Below are 15,316 nucleotides of genomic sequence, written 5' to 3' on the forward strand. Positions count from 1 at the left end.
ACATTTATTTGCGGAAACATATTGTGAACTATTCTCACAATTTAAAATAACTGTTTTCTATTATTATCTATTTTAAAATGTAATTTATTCCTGTGATGCAAAGCAGAATTTTTAGCATTATTACTCCAGGTACACTTTTATTATTATTTTTATTATTATTATTTAATTTCTTATTTATTTATTTGTTTGTTTGTTTTTTGAACCACATTCATTTGAAATATAAATATTTTGTAACATTATGTATTTATTTACTGTTAATTTTGATCAATTTAATGCATCCTTGCTAAAATTGCATTATGAAATACCTTCAAATAACTGGCCTACACATATTCGCTATGCTAAATAAATAGCCCCGGATGAAACGATGACCTATTGAATGCATTATCCCATTTATAAACGCCTCCCAGAAGTAAATGCTCCTTGGTTCTCTATAAACTGTGACTAATACGCTTTCTCTCTGAGTCCTTGCTTGTTATGGAGATACGGAAATGTGGTCACAGAGCAGCTCAAGGGGCAGTTATAACATCTGTCATGCTGTGAAATGTAATTACTGAAATCAAAGCATTAAAGATTAAATTTCAAGTTAAGTACATATTCAAACAATTTTATTTCTGACCCTAGAACACAGCAGTTTAGTCTGTCTTCACAATGCAAAGCCAAAATCAAAGCAGCAGACATAATTACCATAGTAATACAATCTTGACGCCATATGGATTAGCAACCATAATACCATCATCATTACATTGATAGACATTTTGATAAAGCAGGAAAATTGCTTCTCTAGAGTCATTCAGGCATCTATTTATTTTTAGGCACTGTAATTATTGGTTCATCTTTAGATGATTGGTTTAGTGCACAAAGATAATAAAAACAGCATCTCACAAGACTTATTTTTTATAATTTATAAAAGATCAATCAAATATCTGAGATCACATGTAGAGGAAATTTCCCTGTTATTGCCTCTGGACAGACGACATCATCCTATAATAGTTCAAGTGGATTTCATAAACGCAATATATTAAAATGACAAACTATTTCCATTTTTTTCCACAATTAAAATCAGAACAATAACGTTACCCATTATGCTTTCATTTCATTAATGAAATTAAAACATTTAGATTAACATTTAATTTTTATATCATTTCTGAAACCTTATAGATGATTGTGTGTAATAGTTAATTGGCACGGAAAATTATAATTATTATTATTTTTACACCAAATAATGTGTATAATTATTGTGCATTACACACAAAATGAATTCATATATATATAATGTGACGAGTCGGCTGCCTCCCCCCTGTCCATCATCACCACCCCGTCCCATATTCGCCGCCCTTCACCAGGCTCCCGACAGGAGTGGGTGTGTGAGAGAGGAGGGGCGCTGAAACAGCCAGGGCTGGCGGCGTGTGATGAGGCGCACCTGACGTGAATAGAGCCTCATCACCGCCGCCGTTAAATGCCGAACGCGCCTCTCCTCGGGAGACCGGTCTCTTCCCCGTGCATGCACGCTGGTGTCCTCGTGGGTCCAGGAAAGGGAGCGTAGAGGGAACTACCTGCCGCCGTCAGAGACGCGAGCGGCCGGACCCGCAGTCCGGCCGACACTGCACCCGCGATACGGCCGTCGGGCAAGGACGCCGGGCCGTGGAATCCCGTCGAGCACCCGGGGATGAAGGAGTTGGACGAAGCCGCCACAGAAGCCGCCGTCACCCGCGCCCCGGGACCTCCAGACGGGAGCGCGTGCGGCCGCCGGACTCCGCCCCTTACCTGGACCCTTCCCTCCTGAACACTGCCCTCCTTCACGAGCCCCGCAGCACAACGAGGACACCAGATCCCTGTTTATTTTGGACACTTTTCCCCCTTTGGACACTTTATTTTAAATATTGTTTAATAAAAACCTCTCCGAGGCTTGACGCCACGCCCACTGTGTCTGTCGTTGGCTCCTCCCGCCACAATATATATATATATATATTTAATTTGAATATCAGCTTGTCAGATGTTACTCCGAAATTTCCTTAGCAGAATAAAAAGCTAATTGCTGGCATACAATAATAACAGAATAAAATACTGAAATCTCTTTTTATTGCAAACTTTGGTATCTTGACAAATCTGAGCACAGCTGGGATATCTTCACGTGACATTTCTAGTGTATTTCTAGAAATCTGAGAAGTAGGAAACTACAAGGAACAAGTAAAAACTGTACATTTTTGCCTTCCCTGCATGGGAACAGACTTTCAGGAATGTCATTATGGTGTGTTAAATATTTCATCCTGGTGTTATTTAATAGCAAAGTGAACCCTGCCTACAGTTTTTGCATATTCCACCTGAATTATGCATGAGGTGCATTGTTGCAGACACATCACACACAACACTTCTGGACTAACCTGCTGAATATGTGCTCACAAATCAGGACTGCTCTTTTGTAGCCTGGGAAAAGAGGAATGCCTGACCTTTGACGCTGTAATGATACTGTCATTTCATGCATTGCCGCCTGTACATCACCCTAATCCACGTGGCAGCATTTCTAGCAATGCAGCTACAGTAGATACAGTACGACTTATCTATACAAGCCTATACGGTCTACTTTTGAGGAAAAGCTCCTCTCTGAGCCATAGCGATAAGTCTCAACACCAATAGCCTCAAACCGTCTCAGATCTAATAACGTGCTGGCAGACAGAATTTAATGAAACCCCTTTCTACACCCACAGTCCCTGCACTACAAAGAGCCATGTCTTTTTCTGTTCCCTATAACCAATCCTCCCAGGTTTGTTTAGTCAGGTCCGGCATCTCAAAGCCCATTACCACAAATAGAATTTCTTCTGTTTGGTGATTTGCAACCCATTGCCTGCACTGAGCCTCTGATTTTCAGAAGCAGGGATAAGATCACGGTAGGGGGGCTCATTAGGCAGCATATGCGGCAGGATGGAGGAGGAGGAGGTGGTGGTCTCTCTATGAGCTCTCACGGCTCTTGTGGGTGAGAACAGTTTGGATAAAGCAGCACGACTAATTAAAGGAGATGCTCTCTTCTGGGTTATTACAGATCTTTAAGAACACTGGAGCGAGAGCCAAACCCACATACTTACTCAGTGGTGCCCACATAGCTACTATTTCTCATCATTGCATTATAAAACCTCATTTTATTCATGCCTAAATAAGATACAATGGCCCCAAAATCTATTTGGAAACTTGAGTGACACATTGGATTGGATTGGATTGGATAAGTTAACAAAATACCAGATGAGATATGCAAACAAATGATGTTTTTCTCGATTCTAATTTAACTTTTATTGACCATATTTGCTATTACCTTTTATCAGATGGTCTCAAGGTGATTTTAATGCATATATGAACTTCTTGGAGTGCTTGAAGAGCCAGCATAGACTGCAGCGTTGCCTGTACTGTTTTCCTGTAGCTTAATCTTCATCACCAAGGCAAAATACTTCATATAGCCGGTTCTTTTAGTGAATCATAAATGTACAGTGGAACGCAGTAGTCCAGTTCATGACCGAATGACTCTTATGGAGTCGGTTCTTTTTAGTGAATCAAAAACATACAGTGCGATCCCCATTCACAAACAAATGACTCTTATCCGTTTATTTTAGCGAATCAAAAACATGCAGTGCTACCAGACTAGTCAGTTTTAAGAACTGACCCTTATGAGCCAGATCTTTTAAGTGAATCCAAAATGTACAGTGAGCCGCTTCTTTTATTGAGTAATTATGTTTTGTGAATGAATGAATGAATGAATCAATCAATCAATCAATCAATCAATCATCTTGGTTAGCTTGAGGTCACTTAGTGAAAACATTTGCACACTTGTAGAGGATTTGTTCATGCATTATGATAACACAGGTTCATTGCTTATTATATTTAATTTGTTTCTTTAAACAAAATAAATAAACATGCTATGGTTTATTTCCTGATATTTACAGAGTTTAGAAAAAATGTCAAGATTAAATGCTATTTGAACACTTTTAATTTCAAAGATTGATTTGATTTATATCATGGCATTTGAAGTATGGACTGGGGATGCACAGATCTTATCCAGCTACTTATATGCGCTTGTAGCCATGCAGAGAAAGCAAGCTTCATATTTTATAGTGGGCTGAAAGATCCCCTCTTGGGCTCTGTAGAATCAATAAGCCTGCAGTTGATATGTTCATCATAATAGATAGATAAGAGCAGAACAGAACTTTATATCAACCTTTAATCTGTTATCTTCCAGACAGGATCTGCAAAGTTTAATTAAAAAGACATTTACATGCAATATAAAGCGATGAATCATTCACTGGTGTCATATTTCCTTGCCATGTAAACTGATATTCTGTTTTACACAGTTAAATTATCACAGGAATATTGGGATGAATATTTCAGACGATTTAATTCCCATGTGTTCTGCTCACTCCGTGATGCCTGTAAGGTGTTTTTCTTTAACACCTCAGTTTTAGAAAGCACTGTTAAAAATTGATTAGCCACTGAATATTTTTTTTTTTTTTAGGTCAGTGCCTGTAATGTCCAGAAGACTGGTGAATCTGTTAAATTCCCAGGATTCCTAGAAATGTACTAGAGACGAGAAGAGTCTCAAAGATGAAGAAACAGGATATAGGAAAATATAGACTTGCTTTGATCTGTTAAATTCAATGGATACATGTACAAATTTAGCATCCACAAACTGAAAGTCATCCATCAATTGCTTTATCATTAGCAAGATAATAGAGATGCCCTTGGTATTTAATCTAGTCACACTGTCATAAAACCCTGATGGTGCGAATCATGATCACCGTGAACTGGTGCGAAAAGGCAAGGCTGAAGATGAAAGGGCAACATCATTCACACAAACATTTAGAACGAATTCCTAATAATATTCACATCATCATCGATGAATAATGTCACATTAAATTTGCCAGAGCGCAAAGCACAATTTTATTTCAGATACTGTTTTTAATTAATTAGTTCTATTCAGTACAAATACGAATGATATATCTGTCTTTCATCTCTATCTCAAAGCCGATCACTTTCTGTGGGTGCCACAAAAGCAGCCATATAGAGCATCTACACCCATCAATATCTTATCGCACAATGTTCTTATATCCAAAGGCCACTGTTACAGCCTTGTCCCTTGAGAAAGGTGACATTTTTCTGCTGCAAATGCCAGAATTTGCATTGCCCACCATCCTGCTTATGTTCTGGTTGACTGGAGAACGATTCATTTTAGTTTGCCAGCGCAACGCACAACATGCAGCCTAAATGTGGGTGTTGTTTACAGATGAACTCAAGCTGTTCCAATGCAAGATGACTCTTTATGAACTCACCGAAAAGTTCTCAATAGAAACTCACCATGTGGTTAATGATGAATCTCTCAAAATCAGCTTTCAAAAGTCACAATTTTGTTTGACAGAAGATGCTTTAGACAAACCCACAGCCATATGAGATGGTTCTGTTTGGTGAGACTTTTTGGGAGGTGCCAGAACTAGATATCATGACCCGTATCAAGTCCAAACACAGATGAATATCCCCCATCCTCTGATGTCTGAGAGGAATGCCAGATATGCTGGTTTCCCTGCGATGCACTGAAGATCAGGATCAACTTTCACCATGCGGGGCTCCTCCGCTGTCAGTTCTTGCACCAATGCATGCGTTTGACGGATTCTGTCTGTACCAGAGCTTACTAGGGTGGTTTTAAATAGAAAAACAACAAACTGACAGGGAAATCAGTGATGCGAACGGTGTGCTGACTGAGCATGTAAATTGATAAAGGAATGCAGCCGTAAAGACAGGACAGAGAGACAGACAGAGTGACAGGGGGCTGAAGACTTCCCATTATGTTTGGTTGAGGGTACTGAAATTGCTTTTGCAGTGTATAATGATGCTGGTTTACTAGAGATTCAACTGAATGGTTTTCTGATCTGAAGTGTATGGATGAGATACAACCAAGCACTGTGGAATCAGGCTGGGAAAAAAAAACCTTGAAAAGTAACCAGGATGGCCGAGTGGTTAAGGCGTTGGACTTAAGATCCAATGGATGAATGTCCTCGTGGGTTCAAACCCCACTCCTGGTAGATCAATGTGAATTTTAAAAAGAACACAGTAATTTGGCTGTACAGTATGTGGTTGTGTTACAAACAAATTATGTTTTATTAACAAGGTTCAGGAGGAGTACGATCAGATAATCAATCAGTCTGGCCCAGGTGGAGCTCGTCAGCTAATCACCTTAACAAGAACAATATGTGTGTGTATATACAGTATATACAGCCAACTTACCTCTGTTCCATGACAGTTTTCCAGCATCCCACCTCCACCCCAACTCCTCACTCTCAATCTAATTGCATCCCATTCTTGGGATGGGTGGGGGAGTTCTCTGGGTTCAGGCTCTATCCCGAGCTCAGAGCCCTCCCTCTGGACAGCACCCCAAATATGCTTAATAATTGCTCAATCATATTATATGTTAGTGCAAACTCGTGAAATCAGTTTCTCAAAACTGATGCTTCACAATAGGGACCTGGATGGCTGAGTGGTTAAGATGGTAAAGTGGTGCCGTCACGATCACCAGCTTAAGTGCCCATGAGCCCCACCAGAGAGCACTCTACCCTGGACTCCATTTCTCATAAGAACCAATCTACAGACACACCCATTTCCAATCAGGAGGACTATTTAAGCTACACTCTCTCACACCCACATTGCGAAGTTTTGTTTTCCCATAGAGAATTTTACTAAGCATTTTCCTTGTTTCCTTGTTTCCTTGCCTTGTTTTTTTTTGTTTTTTTGCCTTGCCTTGTATTCTGCCTTGCCTGTGTTTTGACCCTGGATGGAATTCTAGTGTTTTGTGCACATTTGCTGCCTGCCCTGACTATTGCCTTTTTTATGGATTACTTTTTTTGTGTGTTGTTTGCTGGTGCTTTGACCCTGCCTGTTTCACTACGCTTCTGAATAAAGCTTGCATTTGGATCCCCTTCTCCATTGCAATGCTCATCTGTTACAAAGGCATTGGAATTACAATCCAATGGATGAATGTCCTCGTGGGTTTGAACACCTTGTTAGTTAGCTGTGTTTTTAAGTTATTTTTTTAACCTAATCAAAATAACCCAACTGCAGTTTGATTGAGATTAATTGGAATGCACAATGAAAAAACATGATTTTTGAAAAGAGTTATCTGTTTTTGCAAATAAACTCTTCAAATGTTCTTACACTTTCACCAACAGTTCAGCTTCAACCAATTGAACCATAAGAACATATTTGTGGGCATAACGTAAGTAGCCACATTGCGTTTGATTTTAATTGTTAAATAAAAAAAAAACAATATATATAAATAAAAATTGTTGCACATTCACATTTAGGATCATTATATGCACATCTTAACAAATGGGGCCCCTGAAAGGTGCTGGTTCATAATCTCTTTTCACCATTCTTCTCTTCCAAGACATTTAACTTCAGGGGGACTGTTCCTGTAATAAACACCATGTATTTCCTTTCTTTAGGAAAGAAAGTATCTTCTTAATAACTGCAACTTATTATCAACAATAGCCTCATAAACCAGCCAGGTCAGATGAGAAGAACACCCAATAATGTTAAATGTCAGATCAAAGGTCTACGTTCCTCTGCATTCATGCATCTTAAACCACTCCTCAGCTGAATCTCTCCTGCAGCAGAACACTTTCACCTGTGATATCTACATGTATTCTGCAGGCGACATTCTCTCGCATCCGCCCCATATGTTCTCTCATGCTGCCAAAGCACAAATCTCATGCCTACATTTCTCAGCTAGCTGTGTTTTATGATGCCTGCATCACAAAATTAAAACTGAAGCCACTTTTATATTTGATAACGCTCTGTAACACTTATCTGTTACAGAAGCATTGGACTTACGATCCAATAGATGTCCTCGTGGGTTTGAACCCCACTCCTGGAAGATCAATGTAAACTTTCAACAGAATATAGTAATGTTGTTGTGTTGGAAATGGAAATTAGGTATTTGATTTAAGATCCAATGGACGAATGAGGGTTCAAAACCCACTCAGCTAAATTCTTGACAATATTGAGATTGTCCACAAAGCAAAATACAGTCATCATTCACTCACCCTAAAGTCATTTAAAACATGCATGACTTTTCTTTTGTGGAACAAAATGCATGGAATCCATATAAAATGCATCTCCTGTAAGCACCTTTTGAGGGAAATACCTCTATTTGTAAACATATATTAATACCAGGTGTAAAGGTGTGTATTTTCTTATTTAATCATACTAAAATGTGTCTGTTTTGCCTTTTGTTGGTCATTTGTTTCTGCTGTCCAGTTAATTAGCTCACCTTTGAGCTCTGAGCAAGATGCAAAAGAAACCAGATACTTTCACGTTCAATCGATCCATCCTAAACACCCCAGTCCTGCCCATCTCTTTAGAACTTGCACAGCAGTGTGGACAAATGAGGCTCTGTGTTCCTTCAGGTAGCATCTGCAAAACTGATACTTCACAATAGGGACCTGGATGGCTTCAAAGTGGTTAAGATGGTAAAGTGGTGCTGTCACGATCACCAGCTGAAGTGCCCATGAGCATGGCAAAACACTGCCCCCCCACCAAAAAAAACACCAGGATGACCGAGTGGTTAAGGTGTTGGACTTAAGATCCAATGGACAAATGTCCTCGTGGGTTCGAACCCCACTCCTGGTAGCAAAGCAATGACTTCTATTCTGCATAAACTATAAACAGTAATGGAAAATCTCCAATACTTCTGCCCTAGAGCAGATGGTTAATTTGAACAAAGAACTGATGGACAAAACCCCAAAATGTGAACAGATGAGCTTTTTCTAATCAGTTTGAATGAGAAACAACGTATTTGAGAGTTTTAGTCAGAAAACCAGACAGCGAAGTGAAAATCTGTGGCAAACTATAGTTGGTCCACAGGATGAGATGTTGGAATATAATAGTGAGTTATTTGCTGCATAATGTTAAATATTAAAGGCTCCAAAAGCATGATTCTATAACCTTGAATCTGTTTAACTGATTTTCATTCAAGTGCACCTGTTACATAAAGTGTTACATAAAACATTTCACACTTGTTTTTTAAAAATTCTTAAATATTGAAAATAATTAAAACACAGCATGTAAAATTAGAATAACTTTCACATTCATTACCATTCACTATAAACCTGCCTTCCAACATGTATCAAATCGACATGCCAACATTTCTCTGAATTCTGCAACAAATGTTTTTCTTGCCTTGCTTGGTCATTCATGTGCTCAGAACTCATAATTATGATTATTTCAACTCCACCTGAAGGGCACATTAGCATTGGTATTGCTGAAAGAGCTAAATAAATAATAAAAGTAGTCTGTTATACATTGATTAGGCTAGTAAAACAACAAGTGCTAAACACAGACCTTTTTGCTAGATTATTAAAGATTGTACCTTGCCCATCCCGGGAGTGTCTTTGACTTTGTTGACTGCCCGTAAGAGGCAGGGCGGAGCAGGGGGCGGAGACACCTGCAGGATGCCGCTGAAGTTGGTGGGAAAAAGAGGCGGATCACATGCCACAGGGGGCGCAGGGCGCTGCTTCTTCTTCTTGGAAGACAGATTCAATTTCTGGGCAGCCCTGGGGATAAACAAACATAAGCAAAGTTAAAACTAAAACAGATATGTTGTGTGTGTGTGTGTGTGCATAAACGCTGCAATCCCTCTGCTGTTTACATTTTTGAGTTTGAGTTTTTGTTTGTTTAGGGAAAGTGTTCTGTATTGCAAGTTTAAAATGCAGCTTGTAAGTTCAAATGTAACAATGCAGACCAAAACTGGTTTTATGAGCAAACAAGTGAAGCTGTACAGTTTACATTTTTATGTGAATTTCTAGTGTCCATCTCAAAACAGACTGATGAAGATTTGTTGTTAACTGCTCTTTCAAGCCATTATATGCAATTCACAGCCAATCAGCAGAGAAAAGAGACGTCTGTAAATTCTTCAATGTCACAACAATAGCATTTCCAGCATTCCTGTGCTGAATTCTCACAGAGAACAGGCGGGATCTGAACTTTCTCAGAAGAGAACAACAGAGAGAAAGAGAGCGAGAGAAAAGAAGAGTACAGGAGTATATTTTTATGTATTCGAGTCAAAGCTGGCTTATTGTTATGAAACGAAACCCAAAGCTATGCTCCAGAATATCTAAAATCAGACAGATGGAAAGGCGTTGGACTTAAGATCCAATGGATGTATGCCCTTGTGGGTTTGAACCCCACTCCTGGTAGACAAATGAGATCTGAACTGCTTTTAAGTTGTCAATAAAATAGAAATTCTAAGTTAAAAATATGTCTATATGTACTTGTCCTTGAACTTTATTGGTTGTCTATACCACCAATTCTACTTAACTTTAACTTTGTCTTTACAAATTGTTACTTAGGTCTCCATGCATCAAGAAATCACATACACAGTGGCAACCAAAGTAACTGAGTTGATCCACCTTCACAGAATGACTGTACTTGTGAACATCAGGTGAAATCCTTGTGTATTTAGTGCTTGAAGAGATATTGAGAATGGCTTTGACTCGGGAGCAGGAGAAGTTAGGGTCGATTGATTCTAACCGTGGTCTCGCAGCCTGTTAGAGACTGTTTCAACTGGCTCTTAGAGATGTATTGATCAATCAGTCCAGCATTTTCACCTGAGCAAACATATCTGTACAGAGGCTTATCACAGCCTCATTTAGACTCCCACTGAATCAGGGATCGAATGATGGAGGCTGAAATTGCAGTTTAAAAAACTGAAACACCTCAAGTGCTCAAAAAACGAAGAGACTTCGGAGGATTTTGGTGCAGGGATGAAGAGAGAGTTGGTTTGAAAACATCGCATGGGAAAAACAATTTGTTTATTTGTTGCTGGGGACCCAGAAAAGGATTGTAAAAAACCTAATCTATTTATTATAAAACAAATGTCATGTTTAGGGTGTGATATCTCAATAATTACGACTGCTTGCCTGTAAAGAGTAATTTAAAAAAGATAATGTGACAAATGCGTTCCCTTCAAGTCCAAATAGCTGCAGTCTCCTAAGACTAAAAATGTTTTCATGTTTTCTTGGGGTCCTACTGTAAATCTGTAGGAAAAAACTACATTTATACCCATAATTATGCATAATTATTAAGGTCACAAATAAAAGTGCCAATCAATGCTAATCTTAAACATAAGCCTTGATTGCCTTTTGGTCCCTATCATGATCAAAATGTGAGATGTGAACATTTCAGATGGGAATAGTACAATATTTTGCTAATTTTCCAAAGATCTTGAGTTCATTTATAGATGTATTGCTTCAGGTGCATGAAATAAATTATTAGGATTACAATACTTACAATAAAGTATTACAATCTGCACAATAAAGATTCCAACTAAAAAGCCTAGTAGAATTATTATTTTAAATTTTTTATTTTATTTTCAAAGTTAGGGTTTTCACTTTTTCTAATGAAAAATCAATATTAAAACCTTTGTTACAGACTATTTTAGTCTGGATCTATACAGTGCAAACAGAAATATTGTAAAGACCTTAGTAGTAAGACAGAAAAAAATAAAGAAAGAAAGAGAAAGGTCAACCCACTTTACCAAAAAGACCATGCTGGTCGACAACAGCAGGCTACAGTAGCCCACCTACCAGATGTGCACTAACCAGCCTTGAAATTCATGCTGGTCTAAGCAGGTATTTTCAGCAGGAAAGACAATTAGGCTGCTCTTTCTGTTTGGGTGCACATTTTAAAGGTCTTGGTGGTACATCTGGCAGTAATGCTTTAATGAACTCTATGGAGCTAGAAAAATAGAGATATTGCACATAACATGACAGAGCATATCTACACTCTAAACTTCAACACAGACATCTTCACAAACTCCCTCCCAAGAGATCTAGAAGATGGATCTCAGATTAGCAGAAGGAAAGTGTCAGATATTTCGCTTTTCAGTAGTATTACCTTAAGGCACGATCATTCATTTTGAAGCTCTCCACCTTTGCCAAGTTGTGCAAATCTTTTCAAGGTCAAAGATACAGACAGGAGAGAAAAATAGCTCACAGTACAGACATCTATGGTAGCCCAGGTCTCCTGGCACTAAAATCACTTCACATCATGATACAACTTCAGCCTCTGGCTATCGTATAAAAACTTGAGTGCTGTGGTTCAGACCTGCTAATATTTTGCAAACTGATCACATTTCTGTTGAGAGGAGTGGAGAGAAGTGGTTACTGTAAGGGAAAAAATTAAGGCAACAATAATAAACACCCTGGCAGATAAGAGCAGGTGAAAAATATAGCTGGAATTAATAATAACACTCAGTGTTTGTGTATAAATCAGGTCTAGAGATACAGTTACTGTGCAAGCCATGAAATCATCAGACTGAACGCTGAAAGCTGAAAGCTTCCTCAGAAATGAGACAAATTATCACCTGGATTCATTGTCAGGGATATGAAGTGTGTGTTTGTATGTAAAACTTGTGCATAACCCCCTAAGGGTTGTGACAAAGTACATGGCTGTGCTCCAAGATAATGTGTGAAGTGCAAAGTGAGGTAATTATTGTGACACTCATTAATGTCAGGAAAACAGTTTTCTTTCTCACACACACCGTTAACGAACACACTGACCGAAACCTTAATGAGCTGGCAAGGAAAGTCTTGTAAAGTTTGATGCAAACTGTTGTTTCCACCATGTGCTTCTAATTTGAGCCCTCTTGTCCTACATAAATAAACATAGCATACCGTTGGTTGTTACCTGCTTGAGACAGACCTGAGGAGACTAGATGGAGATTATTCTTGTTAAAAGCCAAAACATGTCAACTGGGAAATTTAGGAGGACACTTTGCTTGAATTGGCTTCAACCAAACTCAGGCGAGATGTGAATGTGTTATTTTGCAGAGGCGTTAATGAGATTTCCTTAAATAGCTTTTTAGAGAAACACTCTGATTTAGAAAACAGACAACATCTCTCCTTCTAATCATCATCTCCAGAAAAGTACAACTTACATAATCCTTAAGTCATCCTAACCCTCATATAAGCACATAATGCAATATATAAACACAAACTAAAATAATTTAGCCATTAAATTAAAGCCCAGTCGCAAATATATAAACAATAAACTGTCCAAAGCACACTGTCGTGATGCTAGAGAGTTCTGGGTGGTTGCCATGGCATCACCATAAAGTCACTAAGGTCCTCTGTTTGTCAACATGTTGCTATGGAGTTTGTAGGGTGTTCTGGGTGGTTGCCAGGGCATTGCCAAAGGGCTTCTGGTTGCCAGCCTGTTGCTACGGAGTTGCAAGGGTGTTCTGGGCAGTTGTTAGAGAATTACCATTCAGTTGCTAGGGTGTTCTGCATGTCAGCATCTTGCTATGGAGTTGCCAGGGTGTTCTGGATGGTTGTCAGGGCATTATCATACAGTTGCGAAGGTCTTCTGCCTGTCAGCATGTTTTTGTGGAGTTGCTTGAGTGTTCAGAAGGTTGCTAGGGAATTACCACACAGTTGCTAAGGTCTTGTGGATGTCATGTTGCTACAGAGTTTCTAGGGTGTTCTGGGTGGTTGCCAGGGCACTGCCAAAGGACTTCTGGTTGTCAGCCTGTTGCTACGGAGTTGCTAGGGTGTTCTGGGTGGTTGCCAGGGCATTTCCAAAGCACTTCTGGTTGTCAGCCTGTTGCTATGGAGTTGCTAGTGTGTTCTGGACAGATGCTAGGGAATTACCATACAGTGGCTAAGGTCTTGTGGATGTCAACACGTTTCTATGGTGTTCTGCGTGGTTGCTAGGAAATTACCATACAGTTGCTATGTTGCATGTTGCTATGGAGTTGCTAGGGTGTTCTGGGTAGTTGCTAGGGAATTACCATACACTTGCTAAGGTCTTGTAGATGTCAGCATGTTGTTATGGAGATGCTAGGATGTTCTGGGGGGTTGCCAGGGCATTTCCATATAGTTGCTAAGGTCGTCTTGTTGTCATCATTGTTAAAATGCTACAGGTGGTTAGCAAGGCATTGGTATGTGGTTGCTACGGTAAATGTATCTGAAATAAATGCCAGGTCACACTAACTATGCAATAACAATAACGATACTATTACATTAACAACATAACTTCCTGTTAGTTAATGTGTTGCTATGCAGTTGCTAGGTGGTTAGTTTTGAACTATACACTCACAAAGATTAATATGTATACTTTAATGGCTTTTTAATATAAATCTACCACATAGACTCAACTCAGATATCTTGAGTAATGTAAACCTAACTGAAGTAAGTCCCAATAAAACTATACACCAAATGAACTCAAACAAAAGTAACTATTTTGACTAAAATAAAATGTTAGAGAATTATGTTCCGCCTTAGCAAACACCACCAGCAAGATATTTCAGTCCACTGAGGCTTGAGAAAAGATTACTTGTCTCTCACCTGTCCATCATTTAGGGGGCCCGAGGAGCCCTTGAGTGTCCAGTTCTCTTTTCCTGACTGCTCTTAAACAGGTGTCCACCAGATTGAATGTGGAGTCTGACAGCTCATCAAGAATCCATTAGTTCTCCGTGTTGTGCTATTTGTGGATGGTAGATAATGTTGAGCGCCCCTCCTCTAATGTATCCACAGCAGATCGACCGAAGCGGTTCCTCGGGAATGAGCGGATAGCTTAATTCCCACACCTGAGCACTCCTGACTGCCTACGCGCCGGCTCGCCAATCTCATCTCTCCCTCTCTCTCTTTTTCATTGCTCTTCTCATCCTCTCTTTCACACTTTGACCATATCTTTCTCAGTTTCTCTCCTCCATGTCTCTGTTTGGCTCATTCTTCTGATTACATTGTCCAGGAAAGGACGTCCAGGCTCAAGATGAAGCGAGACTGGGTGAGGACATCCAAACAGGAAGCAGGGAAGACACAGACAGGAACAACACCACATTGCCGCCTCTCAGCCCCTGTGCTCAGCTGATAATGTCTACTATTCAATCCTCGCAACAATCTCGTTCTCTCTCTCGCTCGCTCTTTCTCACTCTCTCCCATCTGTAACATACCTCACACTTCTCCAAGGATTTCTTTTCAACACCACAGGCAACAGTAAAGTTGGACCTAGAACCCTGGCACCTCTGCACTCACTCTTTCCATACTATTCCAGAAAATAATACAGCAGTGGCAGCAAACTAAATGACACCAAAATTAATGTCCAATGTTCTGAAAGGGGATATATACTACAGGCAAAATCGAACTGCAAAGCCTTGTGGGAAACTATCTTCATGTTTAGGCTGCACAGATATGATAATGAGATCAAGAACATATGTTAAGAAGAGACATTTAACTACAAACAGAACGTCCACTTGATGAATGTTCTTAGCCAGATTTTTGTAACCTTT

The 15,316-nt window shown here is 39.5% G+C and overlaps 1 protein-coding gene across 1 annotated transcript in view; it reads right to left on the minus strand.

The window, feature by feature from the left end:
* The window catches only part of LOC306850451 (kinesin-like protein KIF26B), a gene marked incomplete at its 5' end in the record, with an annotated part of 32,864 nt that extends 18,484 nt beyond the window's left edge, over positions 1–14,380 (minus strand). The window contains 3 exons of the mRNA XM_079386105.1: positions 6,259–6,393; positions 9,398–9,581; positions 14,373–14,380. Coding sequence (XP_079242231.1) covers positions 6,259–6,393; positions 9,398–9,581; positions 14,373–14,380 — 327 coding nt within the window. The remainder of the gene's footprint in view (positions 1–6,258; positions 6,394–9,397; positions 9,582–14,372) is intronic.
* Positions 14,381–15,316: the final 936 nt, after the last annotated feature.

Source organism: Barbus barbus (genome assembly GCF_936440315.1).
Source record: "Barbus barbus genome assembly, chromosome: 30".
Taxonomy (NCBI): Eukaryota; Metazoa; Chordata; class Actinopteri; order Cypriniformes; family Cyprinidae; genus Barbus; species Barbus barbus.